The sequence below is a fragment of the Microcaecilia unicolor genome, chromosome 11, assembly GCF_901765095.1.
Source record: "Microcaecilia unicolor chromosome 11, aMicUni1.1, whole genome shotgun sequence".
In the NCBI taxonomy this organism is placed as follows: Eukaryota; Metazoa; Chordata; class Amphibia; order Gymnophiona; family Siphonopidae; genus Microcaecilia; species Microcaecilia unicolor.
The window spans coordinates 156,620,188-156,645,637 of record NC_044041.1 but is presented as its reverse complement, the minus strand read 5'-3'; the positions used below and the strand labels follow the sequence as shown (position 1 = coordinate 156,645,637).

Below are 25,450 nucleotides of genomic sequence, written 5' to 3'. Positions count from 1 at the left end.
CCTGTCTCCATGCATATCTCCCTGCCCTTCTTCCTGTCTCTCACCTATCCACCCCCATCCTGTTAGACTGTCACTGGAATGCTTTGATGTTTCACTTATATATACTATCATCTACCAACATTTGCTTATTTCCGATCTGACGAAGAAGGGCAACCTTCGAAAGCTAATCAAGAAATGTATTAAGTTATGTCCAATAAAAAAGGTATCATCTTATTTTCTTTTCCATGTTTTATTTTGTTTTATTTCTATTGATTGCCAGGTACTTGTAACCTGGCTTGGCCGCTGTTGGAAACAGAATACTGAGTTAGATGGACCATTGGTGTGACCCAGTATGGCTACTCTTATGTTCTTATGGTTCACTTGCTGCACAGCCATTCCTTTTAAAAAAAGAAAAAAACAGCCTTTTACCTGCTGCAGTAAAACGGGGACTCAGCGCACATCAAAAATGTGCTGACTCCAGCATGGACTCCCCTTTTACCAGAGCTTGATAAAAGGACCCTAAAATTATTTGAATCTGTCTGTTCCTTTTTGGTCAATGTGTCTGTGTTCTGCACTTTCCTTCCCCACTGGCAGCTGCTAGGCTACAATAAGTTGCAACTCCCTCCTCCCCTGCAAGCTATTGGACAGACACCTTAGTTGCCTGAATATCCAAGTTAAATAAACCATTTGGATCAGAACATATATTTTGGCCTGGACTGACTTATTGACTGAGAATACTGTATTCATTACGTGGATTAAAGTGCCGGCTGGACTCCCAGCCTTTTGCTGATCCTCCTATCCCTGACCTCACAAACCAGTCCCAAATTAATTAACAGTGACACACCTTGATGCTCACTGGACAAACAAGGGGTTACATACATATGCATATATTCAAACACAACTACACAGACCTTTTGTTTTTCTCAATTCCTCCACCAGGAACTGGGCTTCCTCTTGGATCCGCTCTTCAATGCTTCTCTTCCCCATCCCCAAATTCCTCATTGTCGTAAGGGCAAATCGTCGAAGCTGCTTCCAGCGCTCCCCATTGGTTGTTAAAATCCCTGGAAAGGACAAAGACAAGACTGAAAAAAACAGTGGTGGTTGAGAGTTCAAGTCACCTAGATATTTCAGTGGAACCTCCTGTAGATATAGAATTTCTCTCTGGCTTTTCAAATATTTAAGAAGTCTATGCAAATTTGCTGAAATTAGAGGCCAACCAAATTTCGGTTTCAGTTATGGTGCCGAAACTGGTCCAAAATCCTTCTTCTGCTTTTCCCCCTGCCCGCCTGTAGGTGCTCCCTTTGGGCCTATTTTACAATCCCTGGCAGTCTAGGAGTGTAGTTAGGGCAGGAGTGATCCCCAGTCATTCCTGTCCATGCTGGCTCTGCTCTCAAAATGGCTGCCATGAACTCTAGTGGCAATCTCATGGCAGCTATTTTGAGAGTAGAGCTAACATGGGCAAGAGCGACTGGGGATCACTCCTGCCCTGACTACACCACAAGGGATTGTAAGGTAAATAGAGTGCTTTTGATACAAAAATTTAGCAGGAATTTAAATCTTTAAATTTGGGATGATACTCTCCTTAGGATTTAGTCTCTTTGTGGAGTTATCGTCACTCCAAATGTGGCACAAAGTCAGCCATTGTAAAAGCACCGTGGCTTTTAGTTTTAGGTTTCATTAGCTGAGGCTCATGTGTGTGGAGGTTATTTTGCTTGAAGGAAAAATATGGTCTTTCAGTTTTTTAAATTATATATATTCTGGCTTGGATATGATTTGGGTAGTTCTAAAGAATTTTAAGACTCTGTTGGGTATGATGAAGATGCAGCATTGTACATAAGTATTGCCATACTGGGAGAGACCGAAAGTCCATCAAGCCCAGCATCCTGTTTCCAACAGTGGCCAATCCAAGTACTTGGCAAGATCCCAACAGCACAACACACCTTATGCTGCTTAGCCTAGAAACAAGCAGTGGATTTTCTACAAGTCCATTTTAATAATGGCTCATGGACTCCTCCTTTAAGAAGCCATCCAAACCTTTTTTTAAACCCTGCCAAGCCAACCGCTCTTACCACATTCTCTGGCAACGAACTCCAATCACACGTTGAGTGAAGAAATAGTTTCTCTGATTCATCTTAAATCTGCCACTTTGTGGCCTCATCGCACGCTCCCCAGTCCCAGCACCCTTGGAAAGAGTACACAAGTGACTCACGTCTACCCATACTACTCTACTCATTATTTTAACTGCAATGAAACTTGCGGGATGCAGAAGCTAGATTCTATGAGAAAGGAACCTGCAGGGATTGTTTTCAATCACATATACTGGTCAGCTTATAGCGTTAGTAGGGAAATGATATTACAATGAAATTAAATTTATATATTTGAAAATAATTTGAGAAATTTATTGCTCTTAATTTTTCAGAGCATATAGTCCTCGCATTCAGTAACATCAATGTACTTTTTTATTCTGGATTGTGCATCAGGCTGGTATTATGTCTGCAGTGTAGACCAGTGTCTGGACTCCTTTACCCTATTTTAGTAAGAATCTATATCATGTTTATCCATTAACTAAATACAATACAGGAAACATCTCAATGTACTCTCTCTTGTTGCTTGTGCACAGTTTAAGTAAGCATAAAAGCTGGTAATCATGATTTTTATTTTTACATGTTCTCACAAAGATCCTGTCTCAGAAGATATTTAACTACATCTGCATTGACTTGGGAACCTAAATGTGCCAGACTTGTTGAGAAGTCCTTGTTAAAATTGCTCTCCCAGTTGTTAGCCTGTGCTTGCAGTTCCTGGGACTAGAGGGTAATAATCTCCTGTGGGCTTAGCAGATGACTGCCAACTGCAAGCTCTGACAATCCCCAGTAGGTCTCATTGGTTCACATTCACACAATCAAACTTTAGTTTTCGGTTTTGGCTTTGGCAGAAACCAGGTGATAAGTTTCAACTGGAACTGGTTAGATACAGTTTTGGCCGAAACTGAAAAAAGCTGTTTCAGTCGGTCTGTAGTTCAAATTCATCCTGTCAAACATGTCTTCAAGGCAGCAGCCTGTATAGAATAGGAGACTACCTTCTTTTCTCTTTGACTCCAAATACAGTTGGAATCTTTCCCAGCAGCCTTCTAGGTGTCCAAGCGTTTCCTGTATCTCTTTGAAATGCTGTATAAAAGGTTCTCAAATCATAGCCTTTTATACAGCAACACTTCTCTATAGAAGGCTCTTTACACACTGACAAATCCTTGTAGGTTAAGTTAAATGCCTGCCTAATAATGAAAAGGGTTGGGGTGAGTTCCCTGAATTCTCCTCCCTCCCTATTTCTAATTCACTCACTCCATTTCCATTTTTTCTTATATAGTTATGGAACAGGGATTTGGTTATCAGAGCTTTATTCTTTCACAAAACATGGTCCCTGTCATCAATGATACTAGGTTAGATGGACCATCGGTCTTCTCTAGTATAGTTATTCATGTGTTCTTATGTTCTCTCTGCCTCTCCCTCTCTTGCTACTTCTACATTTTGCCTCCCCTCCCTCCCCCTGAAGCAGTTCAGCTACCTCATTTTTTCTTCCTTCATTCCTACTGCATCTGTCCACTTCTTCCTATCCCCTTCTTGTCTCCTTGCATATGCCCTTGTTCTCTCCTTCCCTCTCTTCCACTGCATCTGTACCCTGTTCCTCCTCTCCTCTGACCCCATATCTACCCCCTGCATCTTCCCTTACCTTCTCTCACCTGCCCTTTGCAGGTCCCCTTTTTGCACCTGCCCCTGCCTATCATCTGCTCTCCTCTCTCCTATTGCATCTGCCCCCCCCCCCCCCGACTCCCTCAGTTACCTGAGCAGTGAGGAGCCTGTGCCACTGCTTCCCACTACTCTGCCTCATCTCTGCTGGCACACTGTCAGCATGTTCAAAATTTGCAGTGTACAACAGAGAGAAAGCAGAGCAGTGGCACAGACTCCTGCTGGAAGATGAGAAGGGAGGTAGGAATCAATTGCAAGGGAAGAAGAGGCTATTTTGGGGATCTTGCCAGGTATTTATGACTTGGATTGGTCACTGTTGTAAACAGGATGCTGGGCTCGATGGACCTTTGGTCTTTCGCAGTATGGCAATACTTATGTACTTATGTAAGAGACTAAAGAAAAATGCAGGGAGAGAGGGAGAAAACAGTCCATGTGCTCTGTTCTGGCCTCAGCTACTTTCTTCAGATCTTTGGCTGACAGGGCCTAGGGGATTACTGTCACCCCTGTTGCTCATCCAGGTGGTGTTTTTGTACTCAACTTACATAAGTACTGCCACACTGGGACAGACCAAAGGTCCATCAAGCCCAGCATCCTGTTTCCAACAGTGGCCAAACCAGATCACAAATACCTGGCAAGATCCCAAAAATGTTCAATACATTTTATGCTGCTTATCCCAGAAATAAGCAGTGGATTTTCCCCAAGTCAATTTATTATTTGTTACATATGTATCCCACATTTTCCCATCTATTTGCAGGCTCAATGTGGCTTACCATTTAATAATGGTCTATAGACTTTTCCTTTAGAAAGCCATCCAGAAAATTTTAAAACCCTACTAAGCTAACCGCCTTTACCACATTCTCTGCAAATGAATTCCAGAGTTTAATTACACGCTGAGTGAAGAAACATTTTCTCCGATTCGTATTAAATTTACTACTTTGTAGCTTCATTGCACGCCCCCTAGTCCAAGTATTTTTGGAAAGAGTAAACAAATGATTCACGTCTACCCGTTACACTCCACTCATTATTTTATAGACCTCTATCATATTTCCCCTTGGCCATCTTTTCTCCAAGCTGAAGAGCCCTAGCCGCTTTTGCCTTTCCTCATAGGGAGGTCATCCCATCCCCTTTATCATTTTAATCCAAATAGCACACTATCTACTATCCCATGACTCTCCAATTTCTTCTGGAGTCTTTCATAAGGTACTTTGTCAAACGCCTTTTGAAACTCCAGATACACAATATCAACCGGCTCACCGCTATCCACATGTTTGTTCACTCCTTCAAAGAAATGTAATAGTGGTGAGGCAAGATTTCCCTTCACTAAATCCATGTTGGCTTTCTCTCATTTATCCATGCTTTTGAATGTGCTCTGTAATTTTGCTCTTTATAATAGTCTCTACCATTTTGCCTGGCACCGACGTCAGGCTCACCAGTCTCTAATTTCCCGGATCCCCTCTGGAACCTTTTTTAAATATCGGCGTTACATTGGCCACCCTCCAATCTTCCGGTACCATGCTCGATTTTAAACATAAACTACATATTACTAACAATAGTTCCGCAAGTTCATTTTTCAATTCTATCAGTACTCTGGGATGAATACCAGGAGATTTTCTACTCTTCAATTTGTCAAATTGCCCCATTTTTTAGAGATTTAATTCAGTCCTCCAACTCGTCAGTTTTGAATACCATTTCTGGCACCAGAATCTCTCCCAAATCTTCCTCAGTGAAGACCGAAGCAAAGAATTAATGTAATCTCACTGCTATGGCTTTGTCTTCTCTGATTGCCCCTTTTACCCCTTGGTCATCTAGCGGCCCAAGCGATTCTTTTGCTGACTTTTTGCTGTTAATATACCTAAAAAGATTTTTACAATTGGGCTCATTTTCGAAAGAGAAGGGCGCCCATCTTTCGACACAAATCAGGAGATGTGCGTCCTTCTCCCAGGGTCGCCAAAATCGGCATAATCGAAAGCCAATTTTGGGTGCCCTCAACTGCTTTCCGTCGCGGGGACGACCAAAGTTCCCGGGGGCGTGTCGGAAGCATAGCAAAGGCGGGACTGGGGTGTGCTAAACACATGGGTGTCCTTGGCCGCTAATGGAAAAAAGGGCATCCCTGACGAGCACTTGGCTGACTTTACTTGGTCCATTCTTTGTGACCAAGCCTCAAAAAGGTGCCCGAACTGACAAGATGACCACCGGAGGAAATCAGGGATGACCTCCTCTTACTCCTCCAGTGGTCACTAACTCCTTCCCACCCTAAAAAAAAAAAACACTTTACAAATATTATTTGCCAGCCTCTATGCCAGCCTCAAATGCCATACCCAGCTCCCTGACAGCAGTATGTAGTTCCCTGGAGCAGTTTTAGTGGGTGCAGTGCACTTCAGGCAGGCGGACCCAGGCCCATCCCCCCTACCTGTTACATTTGTGGTGGTAAATGTGAGCCCTTCAAAACCCACCACAAACCCACTGTACCCACATGTAGGTGCCCCCCTTCACCCCTTAGGGCTATGGTAGTGGTGTACAGTTGTGGGGAGTGGGTTTTGGGGGGGCTCAGCACCCAAGGTAAGGGAGCTATGCACCTGGGAGCAATTTCTGAAGTCCACTGCAGTGCCCCCTAGGGTGCCTGGTTGGTGTCCTGGCATGTCAGGGGGACCAGTGCACGACGACTGCTGGCTCCCTCCCATGACCAAATGGCTTGGATTTGGTCGTTTCTGAGATGGGCATCCTCGGTTTCCATTATCGCCGAAAACCGGGGACGACCATCTCTAAGGTTAACCTAAATGTTGAGATTTGGGCGTCTCTGACCGTATTATCGAAACAAAAGATGGCCGCCCATCTTGTTTTGATAATACAGGTTTCCCCGCCCCTTCAGAGGGGCATCCTGCGAGGACGCCCTCAGGAAAACCTGGGCGCCCCGTTTGATTATGCTCCTCCACGTGTTTTTGCCTCCAGCGCAATCCTTTTATCAAAGTCCTTCTTTGTCAAGTCAAGTGCTATGCATTTGACTTGACATTCCTTATGCTGTTTCTTATTATTTTCAGTTGGTTCCTTCCTCCATTTTCTGAAAGATTTTCTTTTAGCTCTAATAGCTTCCTTCACCTCACTTTTTAGCCATGCCGGCTGTTGTTTGGTCTTCCGTCCTCCTTTTTTATTACAGTGAATATATTTGGCCTGGCCTTCCAGGATGGTATTTTTGACTAGCATCCAGGCCTGATGGAAATTTTTGACCCTTGCAGCTGCTCCTCTAAGTTTGTTTTCACTGTTCTTCTCATTTTATCATAGTCTCCTTTTTGAAAGTTAAACGCCAACGTATTGGATTTCCTGTATCTACTTACTCCAAAGTTAATATCAAATCTGATCATATTATGATCACTGATATCAAGCAGGCCCATCACCATAACCTCCCGCACCAGATCATGCGCTCCACTAAGGACTAGGTCTAGAACTTTTCCTTCTGTTGTCGGCTCCTGTACCAGCTGCTCCATAAAGCAGTCCTTGATTTCATCAAGGAACTTTACCTCCCTAGCATGCCCTGATGTTACATTTACCCAGTCAATATCAGGAAAATTGAAATCACCCATTATTATTGTGTTGCCCAGTTTGTTAGCCTTCCTAATTTCCGATAACATTTCAACATCTGTCTGTTCATCCTGGCCAGGCGGATGGTAGTACACTCCTATCACTATCCTTTTTCCCTTTATACATGGAATTTTAATCCATAGGAAATCCAAGATGTGTTTTTGTTTCCTGCAGAATTTTCAATCTATTTGATTCAAGGCCCTCCTTAACATACAATGCTACCCCTCCACCAATTCGATCCACCCTATGATATATTTTGTACCCGATATGACAGTGTCCCACTTGTTAACCTCCTTCCACCAGGTCTCAGAGATGCATATTATATCTAATTTTTCATTTAGTGCAATATATTCTAACTCTCCTATTTCTTAGGCTTATGGCATTCCCATATAGACATTTCAAACTATGTATTTTTTCACGGAGAGAGTAGTGGATGCTTGGAATGCCCTCCCGCAGGAGGTGGTGGAAACGAAAACGGTAATGGAATTCAAACATGCGTGGGATAAACATAAAGGAATCCTGCTCAGAAGGAATGGATCCTAAAGAGCTTAGACGAGATTGGGTGGCAAAGCCAGTGGCGGGAGACGGAGATGGTGCTGGGCAGACTTATACGGTCTGTGCCAGAGCCGGTGGTGGGAGGCGGGACTGGTGGTTTGGAGGCGGAGATAGTGCTGGGCAGACTTATACGGTCTGTGCCAGAACCGGTGGTGGGAGGTAGGGCTGGTGGTTGGGAGGCGGGGATAGTGCTGGGCAGACTTATACGGTCTGTGTCCTGAAAAGGACAGGTACAAATCAAGGTAAGGTATACACAAAAAGTAGCACATGTGAGTTTATCTTGTTGGGCAGACTGGATGGACCGTGCAGGTCTTTTTCTGCCGTCATCTACTATGTTACTATGTTCCTATTTACATCATGCTCAGTACTCGACAGTATCATTTTGCAATCTTTTGTCAGATTTTTATTTTTATTTAAGGACACCTGATCTACTACGTCTCTTTTGCAACCTCACTATCGGGCTACCCTATCTTCCCTGTTTTGGTGATATCTTTGAAAAATACCTTATTCCAAACCATGCGTTCTTGAGCGACTGTCGGCCTTCCCCCAGTTTCTAGTTTAAAAGCTGCTCTATCTTTTTTTTAAATGCCGATGCCAGCAACCTGATTCCACCCTGGTTATGGTGGAGCCCATACTTTCAGAATAGGCTTCTCCTTCCCCAGTTCCTAAAAATCTAAACCCCTTCTCCCTGCACCATCATCTCATCCATGCATTGAGACTGTCTCTTGGTCCCTGCGCATGTGCAGGTAGCGCTTCAGAAAATGCTACCCTAGAGGTTCTGGATTTGAGCTTTCTACTTAAAAGCCTAAATTTGGCTTCCAGAACCTCTCTCCCATATTTTCCTATGTCACTGGTACCCACATGTACCAAGACAGCCGGCTCCTCCCCAGCACGAAAATCCTATCTAGGTGATACATGAGGTCCGCCACCTTCGCACCAGGTAGGCAAGTGACCAGGAGATCCTCACATCCACCAGACACCTAGCTATCTACATGCCTAATAATCAAATCACCAACTACAACAGCTGTCCTAACTCTTCTCATCTAGGCAGTAGCTCCTGGAGACACATCTCCAGCTGGTGGGGTTCCAAGGTCTAAACATGTGACAGGAGAGGCTCATATACAATGCATCAGACTTAGCATGGCTCAGAAGGTAGAAAGTGATTTATCAGAGGGCCTAAAGGTGCATCTTCTCCCTGCTTGAAAAAGGACCTTCACTTGTATTAGAGAATGACATGGGAACAAAGTTTGTCCCTGTCCCCGCCCCATCACCATGTGTTCTGTCTCTGTCCCTGCCCCATCCCCGCAGGTTCTGTCCCAGTCCCCACTCCATCCCTGCGGGCTTTGTCCTCATCTGCAGAAACCTCGAACACTTATGATTTTATATTTAAATCTTTTTATTAAACTATAAAAAGGAACAATATGCTATGCAACTGTTGTTTATAAATCACAAATAGAAAATAATAATAACAACGAGCAACTATAATAACCCCTCCACCACCACCCTCTACCCTTCCCACCCCAACAATAGCTGATTACTACTACCCCAAGGAATCCTAATCCACCCTGTTAAAATGCCCAGGGGTACAAAATACAATCTGTTCTGTATGCCCGAGCAGGGGAGAAATATGCCCTATAAAGCACTGTTATTATTTTTTAATCTGTGGATGAATAAGTCATCAACAATCTCAGGATTCAGTCTAGCTCTCCTGTCTTACACAGTCCTTTCTACAATAGAAGATGTCTTCTCAGACGATGTGCAGCTAGCAGGAATGTACAGGATCTCCATTCAAATTTTGCCATTTGTGGCCAGCATGTTTGCTTGTTTTTCCAAAAAATCAAAATATCATTGTCTGCATCACTCAAACATAAATAACAGTCCGATTCATTAACAGTCTTCAGTGATACGAGGACAAAGTTAATCTCCATCCACATGGGCTCTGTCCCTACCCCTATGGGCTCTGTCCTCGTCCCTGCGGTTAGAGAATAACATGGGGACAGGGACATGTCATTCTCTAACTTGTAATCTCCCTTTTAAGTATAGATCTGGGATCTTTACAGTAAGGCTACAGATAAAATAAATGACCAGGCAAACAGAGAAAACATGAGAGAGGACCAGTGACTCAACTTAGAAATACCACAACTGAATGTAATGAGGATATAAATGTAGAACTGAGAGGAAAAGAGTGAAGGGCAAGATGGCTTCCTTAGCTCTTCTATTCTTGTCTGGAATAATGATGTGACCTCATGGCCAGTTCCTATATGCAATACCATCTCTGGCTTCTCTTTTTTCCTTTTAGTACAGGCTGTCCCCAAATTGTACTTGTGCTGGTGCAGAAGTGCATGGGGTAGTTTTAACATTCATACAAAAAGAAATTTCAATATTTTCTCACCATATTCACTAAATAACATCAGAAGTCCTGGAGTTCTCCCTCTTTCACCAAACATATCTGCATTATTGACGAGTGCCTCCTTCACAGCATCATAACCATTTAGTATCAAAACTGGTCGAGTTCCAAAATACACCATGTAAACCGACCCATATTTCTTGTTCAACTGTAAAATACACAAACGACATTAAAAAGTACCATCCTGGAGGCTGACAGTGCACAGCCTAATTTTTGATCCAGGACTAATTTTTGATCCAGGTCCTGCCTCTACAGCTTTCTCAGGTCTTCCATTCCCTAAGCTGGCCAGGGTTAGGAATGCTGTGAATACATAACCCCTGGTGGGAGAGAGTCACTGTCATAGTACAATGGCATCACCTAGTACATAGATTTAGAATCCATAATTGTGGAATTTCAGGAGCCCTAGAGCATGACACACAGCCAAGAGATGTCACTGTAATGACTGGACTAAATGAGTTGCAAAGGGATATACAATAGGGCAAAAATTCCCCACATAGTTGAAATTGAACCATCCCCACTTCTGACAGCTATAAACTGACATGAGCAGGAGGAAAGCTAGAGGCCTCTTTTATAGAACAGTCACAATGTAAATTAAATTCCCCTATCCTTAAAGCCTCTTTTGTAGATTATTAATGTGTTCAAACTGCTAAGGGAAAAGGCAGTTTGTAATGTGCATAATAATCTTTGTTCTGATATAGTAGTGGTGCTCTCAGCCAATCCTGGTTTTATTCCCATTGCATTCATAGACTTGCAGTACATGCTATCCCTGCTTTTATTTATTTAAAAAATTTATAAAGCGCACTATCTAGCAATTTTAGGCGGTTTCCGAAATAATGCACAATAAAATATTTAAGTAACAAAACAAATGGGGATCACTCCGCTGGATTATACAACATAACAACAAAAACACAGCGGGTATTCCATATCGATTGTGGATAAGTGACAGAGGGGGAGATGTATATGGTCACATACATATAATCACTGGTCCTCTGCCAGCCTCCTCCCTCAAAATTCATTAGTGCATATCTAATATCTGTTCAGTGCTAAATATCACAAATATATGCCATAGATATCAATCGCCACAGCTACTTAGCTTATTGCTGCTCCAACCAGGGGCTCCCCAATGGTCCCGTTTCGCCACTGGGGCTTCGTCAGGGGAAGAGCCCCCCGCAGCAACAAACTATGATGAATACCCGGTCAGCCAGTAAAGCCGCCGACAAAATAATATCCTGTCCATCACATTAAACAAAACATAAAATGTAGCAGATAAAATAAATAAAATGCAAAACTTGAATCAGTCCTTAATTGTTAGCAAAAGCTTGTGTAAACATCTGAGCCTTTAAGCACTTTCTAAATTGAACAACAGAGAAAGTTTTGCACAGATTTTCAGGTAAGGCAATACAGAAAATAGAAGAATGATACACATCTAATCTGACCTTTCTTAAAGAAGGAACTTCTAAAAATAATTTACCACCAGATCTCAAAAGGTCTAGTTGACATGTGGATTTTCAGGGAGCTGGCCATAATTAAAGAATCATTGTCATTCAGAACTTTATGGACCAAGGTCAAAACCTTGATCCTTCAAGCAATAGGCAACCAATGCAATTCTTGAAGAGCAGTAGTAATATGATCAAATCGAGATTGGTTTGACAAAATCCAAGCTGCAGCATTTTGACAGATCTGTACTACATGTAGTTTATAAGTAGCAACCCTAAATAAAGGGTGTTAATCTCATAAAAGGATAATATATGCTTAGACAACTGTTCAAAAATTAGACAGTGACAAAAAAGCGAATGCTACATACCTGTAGAAGGTATTCTCCGAGGACAGCATGCTGCTTGTTCTCACTGATGGGTGACGTCCACGGCAGCCCCTCCAATCGGAAACTTCACTAGCAAAGGCCTTTGCTAGTCCTCGCGCGCCCATGCGTACCGCGCATGCGCGGCCGTCTTCCCGCCCAAACTGGCTCGTGTTCGTCAGTCTCATATGTAGCAAGACAAAGACAAGGGAAGACACAACTCCAAAGGGGAGGCGGGCGGGTTTGTGAGAACAATCAGCCTGCTGTCCTCGGAGAATACCTTCTACAGGTATGTAGCATTCGCTTTCTCCGAGGACAAGCAGGCTGCTTGTTCTCACTGATGGGGTATCCCTAGCCCCCAGGCTCACTCAAAACAACAAACATGGTCAATTGGGCCTCGCAACGGCGAGGACATAACTGAGATAGACCTAACAATTTATCCAACTAACTGAGAGTGTAGCCTGGAACAGAATAAACATGGGCCTAGGGGGGTAGAGTTGGATTCTAAACCCCGAACAGATTCTGAAGCACTGACTGCCCAAACCGACTGTCGCGTCGGGTATCCTGCTGCAGGCAGTAATGAGATGTGAATGTGGGGACAGATGACCACGTCGCAGCTTTGCAGATCTCTTCAATAGTGGCTGACTTCAAGTGGGCCACTGACGCAGCCATGGCTCTGACATTGTGAGCCGTGACATGACCCTCAAGAGCCAGCCCAGCCTGGGCGTAAGTGAAGGAAATGCAATCTGCTAGCCAATTGGATATGGTGCGTTTCCCCACAGCCACTCCCCTCCTGTTGGGATCAAAAGAAACAAACAATTGGGCGGACTGTCTGTTGGGCTGTGTCCGCTCCAGATAGAAGGCCAATGCTCTTTTGCAGTCCAATGTGTGCAGCTGACGTTCAGCAGGGCAGAAATGAGGATGGGGAAAGAATGTTGGCAAGACAATTGACTGGTTCAGATGGAACTCCGACACTACCTTCGGCAAGAACTTAGGGTGAGTGTGGAGGACTACTCTGTTATGATGAAATTTGGTGTAAGGGGCCTGGGCTACCAGGGCCTGAAGCTCACTGACTCTACGAGCTGAAGTAACTGCCACCAAGAAAATGACCTTCCAGGTCAAGTACTTCAGATGGCAGGAGTTCAGTGGCTCAAAAGGAGGTTTCATCAGCTGGGTGAGAACGACATTGAGATCCCATGACACTGTAGGAGGTTTGACAGGGGGCTTTGACAAAAGCAAACCTCTCATGAAGTGAACAACTAAAGGCTGTCCTGAGATCGGCTTACCTTCCACACGGTAATGGTATGCACTGATTGCACTAAGGTGAACCCTTACAGAGTTGGTCTTGAGACCAGACTCAGATAAGTGCAGAAGGTATTCAAGCACAGTCTCTGTAGGACAAGAGCGAGGATCTAGGGCCTTGCTGTCACACCAGACGGCAAACCTCCTCCGTAAAAAGAAGTAACTCCTCTTAGTGGAATCTTTCCTGGAAGCAAGCAAGATACGGGAGACACCCTCTGACAGACCCAAAGAGGCAAAGTCTACGCTCTCAACATCCAGGCCGTGACAGCCAGAGACCGGAGGTTGGGATGCAGAAGCGCCCCCTCGTCCTGTGTGATGAGGGTCAGAAAACACTCCAATCTCCACGGTTCTTCGGAGGACAACTCCAGAAGAAGAGGGAACCAGATCTGACGCGGCCAAAAAGGAGCAATCAGAATCATGGTACCCCGGTCTTGCTTGAGTTTCAACAAAGTCTTCCCCACCAGAGGTATGGGAGGATAAGCATACAGCAGACCTTCCCCCCAGTCCAGGAGGAAGGCATCCGATGCCAGTCTGCCGTGGGCCTGAAGTCTGGAACAGAACTGAGGGACTTTGTGGTTGGCTCGAGATGCAAAGAGATCTACCAAGGGGGTGCCCCACACCTGGAAGATCTGGCGCACTACTCTGGAGTTGAGCGACCACTCGTGAGGTTGCATGATCCTGCTCAACCTGTCGGCCAGACTGTTGTTTACTCCTGCCAGATATGTGGCTTGGAGCACAGGGGGCGAAATCCGGTGCCCCCCTGCTTGTTGATGTAATACATGGCAACCTGGTTGTCTGTCTGAATTTGGATAATTTGGTGGGACAGCCGATCTCTGAAAGCCTTCAGAGCGTTCCAGACCGCTCATAACTCCAGGAGATTGATCTGCAGATCGCATTCCTGGAGGGACCAGCTTCCCTGGGTGTGAAGCCCATCGACATGAGCTCCCCACCCCAGGAGAGACGCATCCGTAGTCAGCACTTTTTGTGGCTGAAGAATTTGGAAAGGACGTCCCAGAGTCAAATTGGACCAAATCGTCCACCAATACAGGGATTTGAGAAAACTCGTGGACAGGTGGATCACGTCTTCTAGATCCCCAGCAGCCTGAAACCACTGGGAAGCTAGGGTCCATTGAGCAGATCGCATGTGAAGGCGGGCCATGGGAGTCACATGAACTGTGGAGGCCATGTGGCCCAACAATCTCAACATCTGCCGAGCTGTGATCTGCTGGGACGCTCGCACCCGAGAGACGAGGGACAACAAGTTGTTGGCTCTCGTCTCTGGGAGATAGGCACGAGCCGTCCGAGAATCCAGCAGAGCTCCTATGAATTCGAGTCTCTGTACTGGGAGAAGGTAAAATTATGTATCATACCTGATAATTTTCTTTCCATTAATCATAGCTGATCAATCCATAGACTGGTGGGTTGTGTCCATCTACCAGCAGGTGGAGATAGAGAGCAAACTTTTGCCTCCCTATATGTGGTCATGTGCTGCCGGAAACTCCTCAGTATGTCGATATCAAAGCTCCATCCGCAGGACTCAGCACTTAGAGAATTACACCCACAAAGGGACACTCTGCCCAGCTCACCACCGCCGAAACGGGGGAGGGGAATTAACCCAGCTCATCCCCACACAAGTGGGGGAGGGGAATCCGTCCAGCTCATCCCCGCGGAGCGGGGGAGGGACACCACCCCGCCGATGCGGGGGGATCTGGCTTATCCTGCAACCGCAACCGCGGGAGGAGCTGACTGACCCTAACACCGCCGAAGCGGGAGGGGTACAAAGCTGCCCTACAGCCGCACGAAGCGGGAGGGAGCGCCGGCAGAATTTATGTCTCAATCCAGCCCCGTAAAACGGAGGGGAGAGGAATGCAGCAGCTCACTGTAACACAAACTCGTCTCAACTCTTGAAGAATCCAATTGAAAAAACTTGAACACGAAGTCCTCCTGAAGTAACTGAAGACTAAACTTGAACCTGAAATGCAACCAGAATATAAACAGCACAGATATCTGGGAGGGGCTATGGATTGATCAGCTATGATTAATGGAAAGAAAATTATCAGGTATGATACATAATTTTACCTTCCATATCATCATGCTGATCAATCCATAGACTGGTGGGATGTACCGAAGCAGTACTCACCCAGGGCGGGACATTGAAATCCCTGAACTCAACACTGAAGCTCCAAACCGGGCCTCCGCCCGTGCAGCCACCGTCAAGCGGTAATGCTTGGAGAATGTATGGGCCGATGCCCAAGTTGCCGCCTTGCATATCTCTTCCAAGGAGACGGACCCGGCCTCTGCCATCGAGGCCGCCTGAGCTCTAGTGGAGTGAGCCTTCAGCTGGATAGGCGGCACCTTCCCCACGGCCACATAAGCCGCTGCAATGGCTTCCTTGACCCATCTTGCCACTGTAGGCTTAGCAGCCTGCAGACCCTTACGAGGACCTGCAAACAGGACTAACAGATGATCCGATTTCCGGAAATCATTGGTCACTTCCAAGTATTTGATGATGACTCGTCTCACATCCAGATATTTAAGAGCAGAGTATTCCTCTGGGTAGTCCTCCCTACGAAAGGAAGGGAGACAGAGCTGCTGATTCACATGGAAGCGAGAAACAATCTTGGGTAGGAAGGAAGGCACTGTGCGAATAGTCACTCCTGCCTCAGTGAACTGCAGAAAACGCTCTCGACATGAGAGCGCCTGGAGCTCGGAAACTCTTCTGGCTGAAGTGATAGCCACCAAAAAGACTGCTTTCAACGTCAGGTCTTTCAGAGATGCCCTCGACAAGGGTTCAAAAGGCGGCTTCTGTAATGCTTTTAGCACCAGGTTGAGATTCCACGCAGGCACCACTGAGTGCAGAGGAGGGCGCAGGTGATTAACTCCCTTGAGAAAACGCACCACATCTGGCTGCGAAGCCAGGGAAGCACCCTTCAGGCGGCCCCTGAAGCAAGCCAGGGCCGCTACCTGAACTTTAAGGGAACTGAGCGACAGGCCTTTCTCCAGACCTTCTTGCAGGAATGCCAACACTGAAGAAATTGGAGCAGTGAATGGAGAAAATGAGCCTGCTTCACACCACGCTGCAAAGGTACGCCAAACCCTGGCGTAAGCAGTAGAAGTAGAGCGCTTCCTCGCTCTCAGCATAGTGGCGATGACCTTGTCTGAGAAGCCCTTCTTCCTCAGACGCTGCCGCTCAATAGCCAGGCCGTAAGACCAAAGGGGGAAGGATCCTCCATCACCACGGGACCCTGATGCAACAGGCCCTGCTCCACTGGCAGCCGCAGAGGGTGGTCCACTGAGAGCCTGATCAAGTCCGCATACCAGGGACGTCTGGGCCAGTCTGGACCCACCAGGATTATCCGGCCCGGATGCTTTGCCACCCGGTCTAGCACCCTGCCCAACATGGGCCAGGGCGGGAACACATAGAGAAGCTCCTGTGCCGGCCACTGTTGGAGAAGAGCATCTACTCCCAGGGATCGAGGGTCCCGTCCTCTGCTGAAAAAGCACGGCACTTGGCAATTGGCCGATGACGCCATCAGGTCTAGGCTCGGCTGGCCCCAGCGCTTCGTGATGTCCAAGAACGCCTGAGCCGATAACTGGCACTCTCTGGGGTCCAAGGTATGGCGACTGAGAAAGTCCGCCTTGACATTCATGACTCCGGCAATGTGGGCCGCTGACAGCTGCTCCAGGCTCGCTTCCGCCCACTGGCATAAATTCATGGCCTCCTTGGCTAGACGGGCGCTCTTGGTACCTCCTTGGCGGTTGACATAGGCCACAGCCGTGGCATTGTCCGACAGGACCCTTACTGGCTTCAACGCCAGAATCGCGAGGAACTGCAATAGCGCCAACCGAATGGCTCTGAGTTCCAGGAGGTTGATAGACCACTTTGCCTCTGCAGGAGACCAGAGCCCCTGCGCTGTCCTTCCCAAACAGTGGGCTCCCCAGCCCGTCAAAGAGGCGTCCGTCGTGACGACAATCCACTCCGGGGCTACAAGAGGCATCCCTGCAGACAACTTGTCTGTCTTCAGCCACCAGCTCAGCGCCTTGCGCACTGCTGGATCCAAGGGAAGGAGCACAGCATAATCCTCCGACACCGGAGTCCAGCGCTGCAGCAGAGATTGTTGAAGTGGTCTCATATGAGCCCTGGACCAGGGCACTACATCCATCGTGACCGTCATAGAGCCCAACAGCTGCACATAGTCCCAAGCCCGAAGGGGAGAGGCTACTAGGAACTGGTCCACCTGAGCCTGAAGTTTGACAATCCGATTGTCCGGCAGGAACACTCTGCCTACTTGGGTGTCGAATCGAACTCCCAGATACTCCAGGGACTGAGTTGGGCGCAGCTGGCTTTTCTCCCAGTTGATGATCCACCCCAGGGAGCTCAAAAGAGCAACCACCCGGTTCACAGCTTTGCCGCACTCTGCATAAGAGGGGGCTCGGATCAACCAGTCGTCCAGATAAGGATGGACTTGCACTCCTTCCTTCCTCAGGAAGGCCGCGATGACCACCATTACTTTGGAGAAGGTCTGCGGAGCAGTAGCCAACCCGAACGGGAGGGCTCTGAACTGGAAGTGTCGGCCCAGTACTGCAAAACGCAGAAAGCGTTGATGAGGAGGCCAGATGGGAATATGCAAGTACGCTTCCTTGATGTCCAAGGATGCCAGGAACTCTCCTGCCTTCACTGCCGCTATAACAGAGCGGAGGGTCTCCATGCGAAAGTGCCGAACCTTCAAGGCCCGATTGACCCCTTTGAGGTCGAGGATAGGCCGTACCGCACCTCTTTTCTTTGGTACCACAAAGTAAATGGAGTAACGTCCCTTGCCAAGCTGATTTTCTGGCACCGGAACAACCGCACCCAGGCGGATCAGATTGTCCAAGGTCTGCTGCACTGCCACAGCTTTGACCGGAGACTTGCAGGGAGAGAGTACAAACCCGTCTTTTAAGGGTCGGCAGAACTCTAGCTTGTAGCCGTCTCTGATGACTTCTAGCACCCAAGCGTCTGAAGTTACTCTGGTCCACTCGCCCAGAAACGAGGACAGGTGTCCTCCAATCTGCACTGGGCCATGGACCAAGACCCCGTCATTGGGTACGAGACCCTGGGGGAGGACCGGAGGGCGTACCTCCGGGACGGCGGTCTCTGCGAAAGGAATGCTGCTTGGGGGAGAAGTTCCTTTTGAAGGAAGAGGGGGCAGAGGAGCCCGACTTGCCCAGGCGGTACCGACAGGCTTCCTGAAACCGTCCTCTGGAGATACCTGGGCGAGCACTGGCCCGAGCCCTGACCTCTGGTAACCTCTTGCCCTTAGACGTGCCGAGATCGATCACGATTTTGTCCAGCTCGACCCCAAAGAGCAGCTTGCCTTTAAAAGGCAACTTAGCCAGGCGGGACTTAGAGGCGTGGTCCGCAGACCAATGTTTCACCAAAGCCAGCGCCGCGCAGAGACTGTCTGAGCCATGCCTTTAGCCGAGGCTCTCAAGACATCATACAGTAAGTCTGCCAAATAAGCCAAGCCCGATTCCAGGGCCGGCCAGTCAGCCCTCAAGGAAGGATCCAAGGGGGAAGCCCGCTGCACAATCGTCAGGCACGCCCTGGCCACGTAGGAGCCACAAACTGAGGCCTGCAAACTTAAGGCAGCCGCCTCGAAGGACGACCTTAAGGCCGCCTCCAATCTTCTGTCTTGGGCGTCCTTTAGGGCCGTGCCACCTTCCACCGGCAACGCCGTTTTCTTAGTCACCGCAGTGATTAAAGAATCCACGGTAGGCCAAAGAAAGGCCTCACGTTCACCTTCAGGCAAAGGATAGAGGCGGGACATAGCCCTAGCCACTTTGAGGCTCGCTTCCGGGACATCCCATTGAGCTAAAATTAAGGTGTGCATGGCATCATGCACGTGGAAGGTTCTAGGCGGGCGCTTCGTCCCCAGCATAATGGCGGAGCCAACAGGGGCTGAGGGAGAGACGTCCTCCGGAGAGGAAATCTTTAAAATGCTCATGGCCTGCATTAACAGGTTGGGCAAATCCTCTGAGCGAAAGATCCGTGCTGCAGAGGGGTCATCTGAGCAGGAATCCGTCTCCTCCAAGGAATCCCCAAAGGACCGTTGGGAGAACTCAGATACGCTGCCCTCATCTACATCAGAGGAAACAGCGTCCTCTAAGGCCTGGGAATCCACCCGAGGGCGTTTACTTCCGGGGGCCCGACCCCTTTATCGGATAAAGGAGAAGGGGCAGCGTTCTGCATAAGGAAGGCCTGATGCAGCAGCAAAATAAACTCGGGGGAGAAACCCCCCAGACTGTGCACTTCAGCAGTCTGGGCCACAGCCTCAGACGCACCCTCAACCGGCGCTCGCAAGAGCGGGGGAGAAACATGCTGCGCATCCAAGATGGCGTCCGGCGCGACACTCCGCGAAGGAGCCGCGCGGGAAGAACGGCGCTTAACTTTATCCGCTTTTTTGCCGTCGCCCAAATCAAGGGCGTCCATGGCATGAACGTCTCCCAGCTCAAGGGCGGCCCAAGAAGAAGCCGTCCGAGCAGAGTGGCCGGCCAAGATGGCGGAGGCGAGGAGCGGGGGATGGGCGTTTATGGCGGGAAAAACCGCCGCACCGGAGGAAGACCCGGGACACTGACCGGCCTCCGAACTGACACCCAACAAGGGCGAATCAGACTTTAATACCCCCGCATCCCCGCTAGTAACGCACACGCGGTCCGGGAAGCGATTCCTCGCGCCCTCGCCCTCCGACGCCATAGGCCACGTGGAGATCAATCGGGGAACCCCCTGCCCGCTATAAAAAAGGTAAAAATTACCTGCTTCACGCTCCGAGCTGTAACGACCTGGTGTCCCAGTGAGTAGCTGCAATAAACGTTTAAATAAACGTCGAAATAAACGCCTTTAAGGACGTCCAAAATTTTTTTTTTTTTTTTTTAACGGAGCCAGCAGGAGGGGGGAGAAAAGGAGGGACCTGGCGCCACCAGGTTTGCACTTGCTCAAGAAGAGCCCTCAACCCCAGGCACTCAACAAAACCTAAAAATTAGGCTTGGAGGCCTAGCCAGAGCTGCTGCTGTGTGTGACCACCACCTGCTGAGATAGAGAACATACTGGGGAGTTTCCGGCAGCACATGACCACATATAGGGAGGCAAAAGTTTGCTCTCTATCTCCACCTGCTGGTAGATGGACACAACCCACCAGTCTATGGATTGATCAGCATGATGATATGGAAGATGGGACTTTGGATAATTTATCACAAACCCCAGTAGCTCCAGGAGGCAAATAGTCATCTGCATGGACTGTAGAGCTCCTGCCTCGGATGTGTTCTTCACCAGCCAATCGTCGAGATAGGGGAACACGTGTACTCCCAGCCTACGAAGCGCCACTGCTACTACAGCCAGGCACTTCGTGAACACTCTGGGCGCAGAGGCGAGCCCAAAGGGTAGCACACAGTACTGGAAGTGACGTGTGCCCAGCTGAAATCGCAGATACTGCCTGTGAGCTGGCAGTATCGGGATGTGCATGTAGGCGTCCTTCAAGTCCAGAGAGCATAGCCAGTCGTTTTCCTGAATCATGGGAAGAAGGGTGCCCAGGGAAAGCATCCTGAACTTTTCCTTGACCAGATATTTGTTCAGGGCCCTTAGGTCTAGGATGGGACGCATCCCCCCTGTTTTCTTTTCCACAAGGAAGTACCTGGAAAAGAATCCCAGCCCTTCTTGCCCGGATGGCACGGGCTCGACCGCATTGGCGCTGAGAAGGGCGGAGAGTTCCTCTGCAAGTACCTGCTTGTGCTGGAAGCTGTAGGATTGAGCTCCTGGTGGGCAATTTGGAGGTTTCGAGGCCAAATTGAGGGTGTATCCTTGCCGGACTATTTGAAGAACCCAACGGTCGGAGGTTATGAGAGGCCACCTTTGGTGAAAAACTTTCAACCTCCCCCCGACCGGCAGATGGCCTGGCACTGATACATTGATGTCGGCTATGCTCTGCTGGAGCCAGTCAAAAGCTCACCCCCTGCTTTTGCTGGGGAGCCGCGGGGCCTTGCTGAGGCGCACGCTGCTGACGAGAGCGAGCGCGCTGGGGCTTAGCCTGGGCCGCAGGCTGTCGAGAAGGAGGATTGTACCTACGCTTACCAGAAGAGTAGGGAACAGTCTTCCTTCCCCCATAAAAACGTCTACCTGAAGAGGTAGATGCTGAAGGCTGCCGGCTGGAGAACTTGTCGAAAGCGGTATCCCGCTGGTGGAGCTGCTCTACCACCTGTTCAACTTTCTCTCCAAAAATGTTGTCCGCTCGGCAAGGGGAGTCCGCAATCCGCTGCTGGATCCTATTCTCCAGGTCGGAGGCACGCAGCCATGAGAGTCTGCGCATCACCACACCTTGAGCAGCGGCCTTGGACGCAACATCAAAGGTATCATATACCCCTCTGGCCAGGAATTTTCTGCACGCCTTCAGCTGCCTGACCACCTCCTTAAATGGCTTGGCTTGCTCAGGAGGGAGCTTGTCCACCAAGCCCGCCAACTGCCGCACATTGTTCCGCATATGGATGCTCGTGTAGAGCTGGTTAGACTGAATTTTGGCCACGAGCATAGAAGAATAGTAGGCCTTCCTCCCAAAGGAGTCTAAGGTTCTAGAGTCCTTGCCCGGGGGCGCCGAAGCATGCTCCCTAGAACTCTTAGCCTTCTTTAGGGCCAGATCCACCACACCAGAGTCGTGAGGCAAATGAGTGCGCATCAGCTCTGGGTCCCCATGGATCCAGTACTGGGACTCGATCTTCTTGGGAATGTGGGGATTAGTTAAAGGCTTGGTCTAGTTCGCCAGCAATGTCTTTTTTAGGACATGATGCATGGGTACTGTGGACGCTTCCTTAGGTGGAGAAGGATAGTCCAGGAGCTCAAACATTTCAGCCCTGGGCTCGTCCTCCACAACCACCGGGAAGGGGATGGCCGTAGACATCTCCCGGACAAAGGCCGCAAAAGACAGACTCTCGGGAGGAGAAAGCTGCCTTTCAGGGGAGGGAGTGGGATCAGAAGGAAGGCCATCAGACTCCTCGTCAGAGAAATATCTGATGTCCTCCTCCTCCTCCCACGAGGCCTCACCATCGGTATCAGACACAAGTTCATGAATCTGTGTCTGAAGCCGTGCCCGACTTGAATCCGTGGAAACATGGCCACGGTGGGAGCGTCGAAAGGTAGACTCCCTCGCCAGCACCGGCGAAACTCCCTCCGCCGACGTCGTCGGGGAGCCTTCCTGGGAGGCGGCCGCAGTCGGTACCGCAAGCGGCACCGATGTCAGAGACCTCACCCCGGGCAAGGGGCCAGCCGGCGCCTCACTCGACGGTACCGGTGGCGCAAGCACCCCCGGTACCGGAGGGGAAGGGCGCAACAGCTCTCCCAGGATCTCCGGGAGAACGGCCCGGAGACTCTCATGCAGAGCGGCTGTGGAGAAAGACATGGAAGCCGATGCAGGCGTTGAGGTCAGAGTCTGTTCCGGGCTGTCCAAGGTGGAGCGCATCGACACCTCCTGAACAGAGAGTGAGCGGTCCTCCCGGTGCCGATGCCTACTGGGTGCTGACTCCCTCAGTGACCCACAGCTCTCGGTACCGATGCAGGAAGGAGACCGGTGTCGATGCTTCTTTTATTTTTTCAAATGAAGCATGTCACCGGAGCTTCCCGGTACCGACGAGGAGGACGTAGAATCCAGCCGTCTCTTCCTCTGGGCCGAGGCCGAAGAAGGTCGGTCTCGGGGGGGGCTGTACCGCAGGAGCCCTCAGGGTAGGGGGAGACCCACCCGAAGGCTCACTGCCATCAGCAGGGGAATGGACAGCCCTCACCTGCACTCCAGTCGAAGCACCACCGTCCGACGACATCAGCAACAGTGGAGGTCCCGGTACCACCGACGCCGACGCAGCCTTTCGATGTCTCGGTACCGACGATGTAGAGGGTCGATACCTCGATGCAGTCGATGCCGAGGTCGAAGGTCTTGATGCTGCCGACGTCGATGCACTTGATGACTCCGGTGCTGTTGTCGACGAAGAGCCCGAGAACAACACGTTCCACTGGGCCAATCTCGCAACCTGAGTCCTCTTCTGTAAAAGAGCGCAAAGACTACAGGCCTGCGGGCGGTGCCCAGCCCCCAGACACTGAAGACACGACGCGTGCCTATCAGTGAGCGAGATTACCCGGCCACACTGGGTGCACTTCTTGAAGCCGCTGGGAGACTTCGATGACATGGGCGGAAAAATCACGCCGGCGAAATCAAAATTCGTAATGGCGACTAAGGGCACCAAAAATAGGGAGAAATAAAACCCGTACCGAGGCCCCAAAAAAGGCCTACCCCGAAAGCGAAAGGAAACTTACGTCGGGGAAACAAACTGGACACATGGGAAGGGACAAGAACGAGGTCTTCTCTTTTTTTTTTTTTTTTAACGAAATCGCGAAGACGCGCGAGGGTCAACTTTGAGGGGCACGAAACGGCGCAAAACACGACCGTCCCGAGCGTGGACAAAAGAAGACTGACAAACACGAGCCGGTTCGGGCGGGAAGACGGCCGCGCATGCGCAGTACTCATGGGCGCGCGAGGACTAGCAAAGGCCTTTGCTAGTGAAGTTTCCGATTGGAGGGGCTGCCGTGGACGTCACCCATCAGTGAGAACAAGCAGCCTGCTTGTCCTCGGAGAAAAATCTTTCAACTTACGTAATAACCTAAGCTTAAAAAATACTTTTTGTTCATTCATAAAGTAGAGAGGTGTGGTAGAAAGAGCAGAATCAATCGAAACTCCCAAGTATTTCAAGCAATAAATTGGTATTTTTAAATCATCCAGCACAAAAGACTCAGCCATTACAGAAGGAGTTACTCTACCAGACACAAACAGAATTTGACATTTAGACAAGTTCAACTTAAATCTATTTGCTGTAAGGCAAGCCCTAATTGATTGAAGGCAAATACCCATTGAAAAGCCTTTGCAACAGTTAAATTAATTGGAAAACAACATTGTAAATCATCTGCATATAGGCAAAGTTGAACATCTAAACAAGACAAAAGGTGGCAGATCTGACTAATGTAAATGTTAAAAAGAATAGCTAAAAGTGCTGATCCTTGAGGGACCCCCAATACAAACCAATCAGAAAGTTGATCTTCAAGTTGAACTCAAAGCTTCCTCTGAGATAAAAATAATGTCAACCACTTCAATACACTGCCTCCTATCCCCATTGCTCTTAATCGATCAATTAAGACATAGTGATGAATGGTATTCTAGAGCAGCTAAAATATCTTAAGGTGACCATAAGATACTCTGAGGCATATTTTCAAAGCACTTTGGGAGGCTAAGTTCCATAGGTTTCTATGGAACTTTGGGAGGCTAAGTGCTTTGAAAATGAGCCTCTCTGTATCCTTATCAAACCCAGCACGCAGAATCAATCACAGTTTTTAAGAATTGCATGGTCTAAAACCAAATTGATACCTACTCAAACCATCATTTGAATCCAAAAAATTTTGGAGCCAATTTAAAACTACCTTCTCTTAGAGAAACAGGACCTATGAGTCCATAAATGCATTGGAAGAAAAACTACGACTGGTTCATCTTATCGCTTATCACATAAAGCTATTTGGTTACCTTATACAATCTTACCTTCCTGAAAGAGTTCAGTATGTCATTGGGTCTCAGCTGCAGGATGTTGCCTATAAATGGCAGGGGCGTAGGACCTGGGGGCATCTTTCCCCACTTCTTGATACTCCTCTGTGCTATGAGAAAGACAAGAAATGATAAGGAGAAGATCAGGAGGAGGAGGGATACAGCATCTACAAGCACCATTCTGCCAGCTGTGAAACCTGCCAAGTATGATTCTGGAGGTTGAGAGAGAAGAGTCCTTTTTATATTGTACTATGACACTCAAGGTCAGCAGAGTTCACAAGTGAAACTTTAAACTGATATATCTTGATAAAGGGATGCTGGCAGAGTTCTACTTCCTGGCTGGATGGAGCTAGTGGAGGGTCAAACAAGTTCAGACAATCTAAGCAGGGCAAAAGCAGAGATAAACACAGATAAGAATATCACTATCCAGAAGAAGTAAAATAATGTCAGAGAAAATGGCTAATACACTTTGTTTTATTAAAAGGACCTTTCT

General features: G+C 48.4%; 1 protein-coding gene across 1 annotated transcript in view; it reads right to left on the bottom strand.

Annotated features, from left to right (window-relative positions):
• LOC115480163 (cytochrome P450 2G1-like) overlaps window positions 1-25,153 on the bottom strand; it is a 181,584-nt gene extending 156,431 nt beyond the window's left edge. Inside the window, exons 1-3 of the mRNA XM_030218648.1 lie at window positions 24,955-25,153; window positions 10,243-10,405; window positions 891-1,040 (exon numbers count right to left, since the gene is read on the bottom strand). Of these exons, the coding sequence (XP_030074508.1) occupies window positions 891-1,040; window positions 10,243-10,405; window positions 24,955-25,137 (496 nt within the window). The 5' untranslated portion in view covers window positions 25,138-25,153. The remainder of the gene's footprint in view (window positions 1-890; window positions 1,041-10,242; window positions 10,406-24,954) is intronic.
• Window positions 25,154-25,450: the final 297 nt, after the last annotated feature.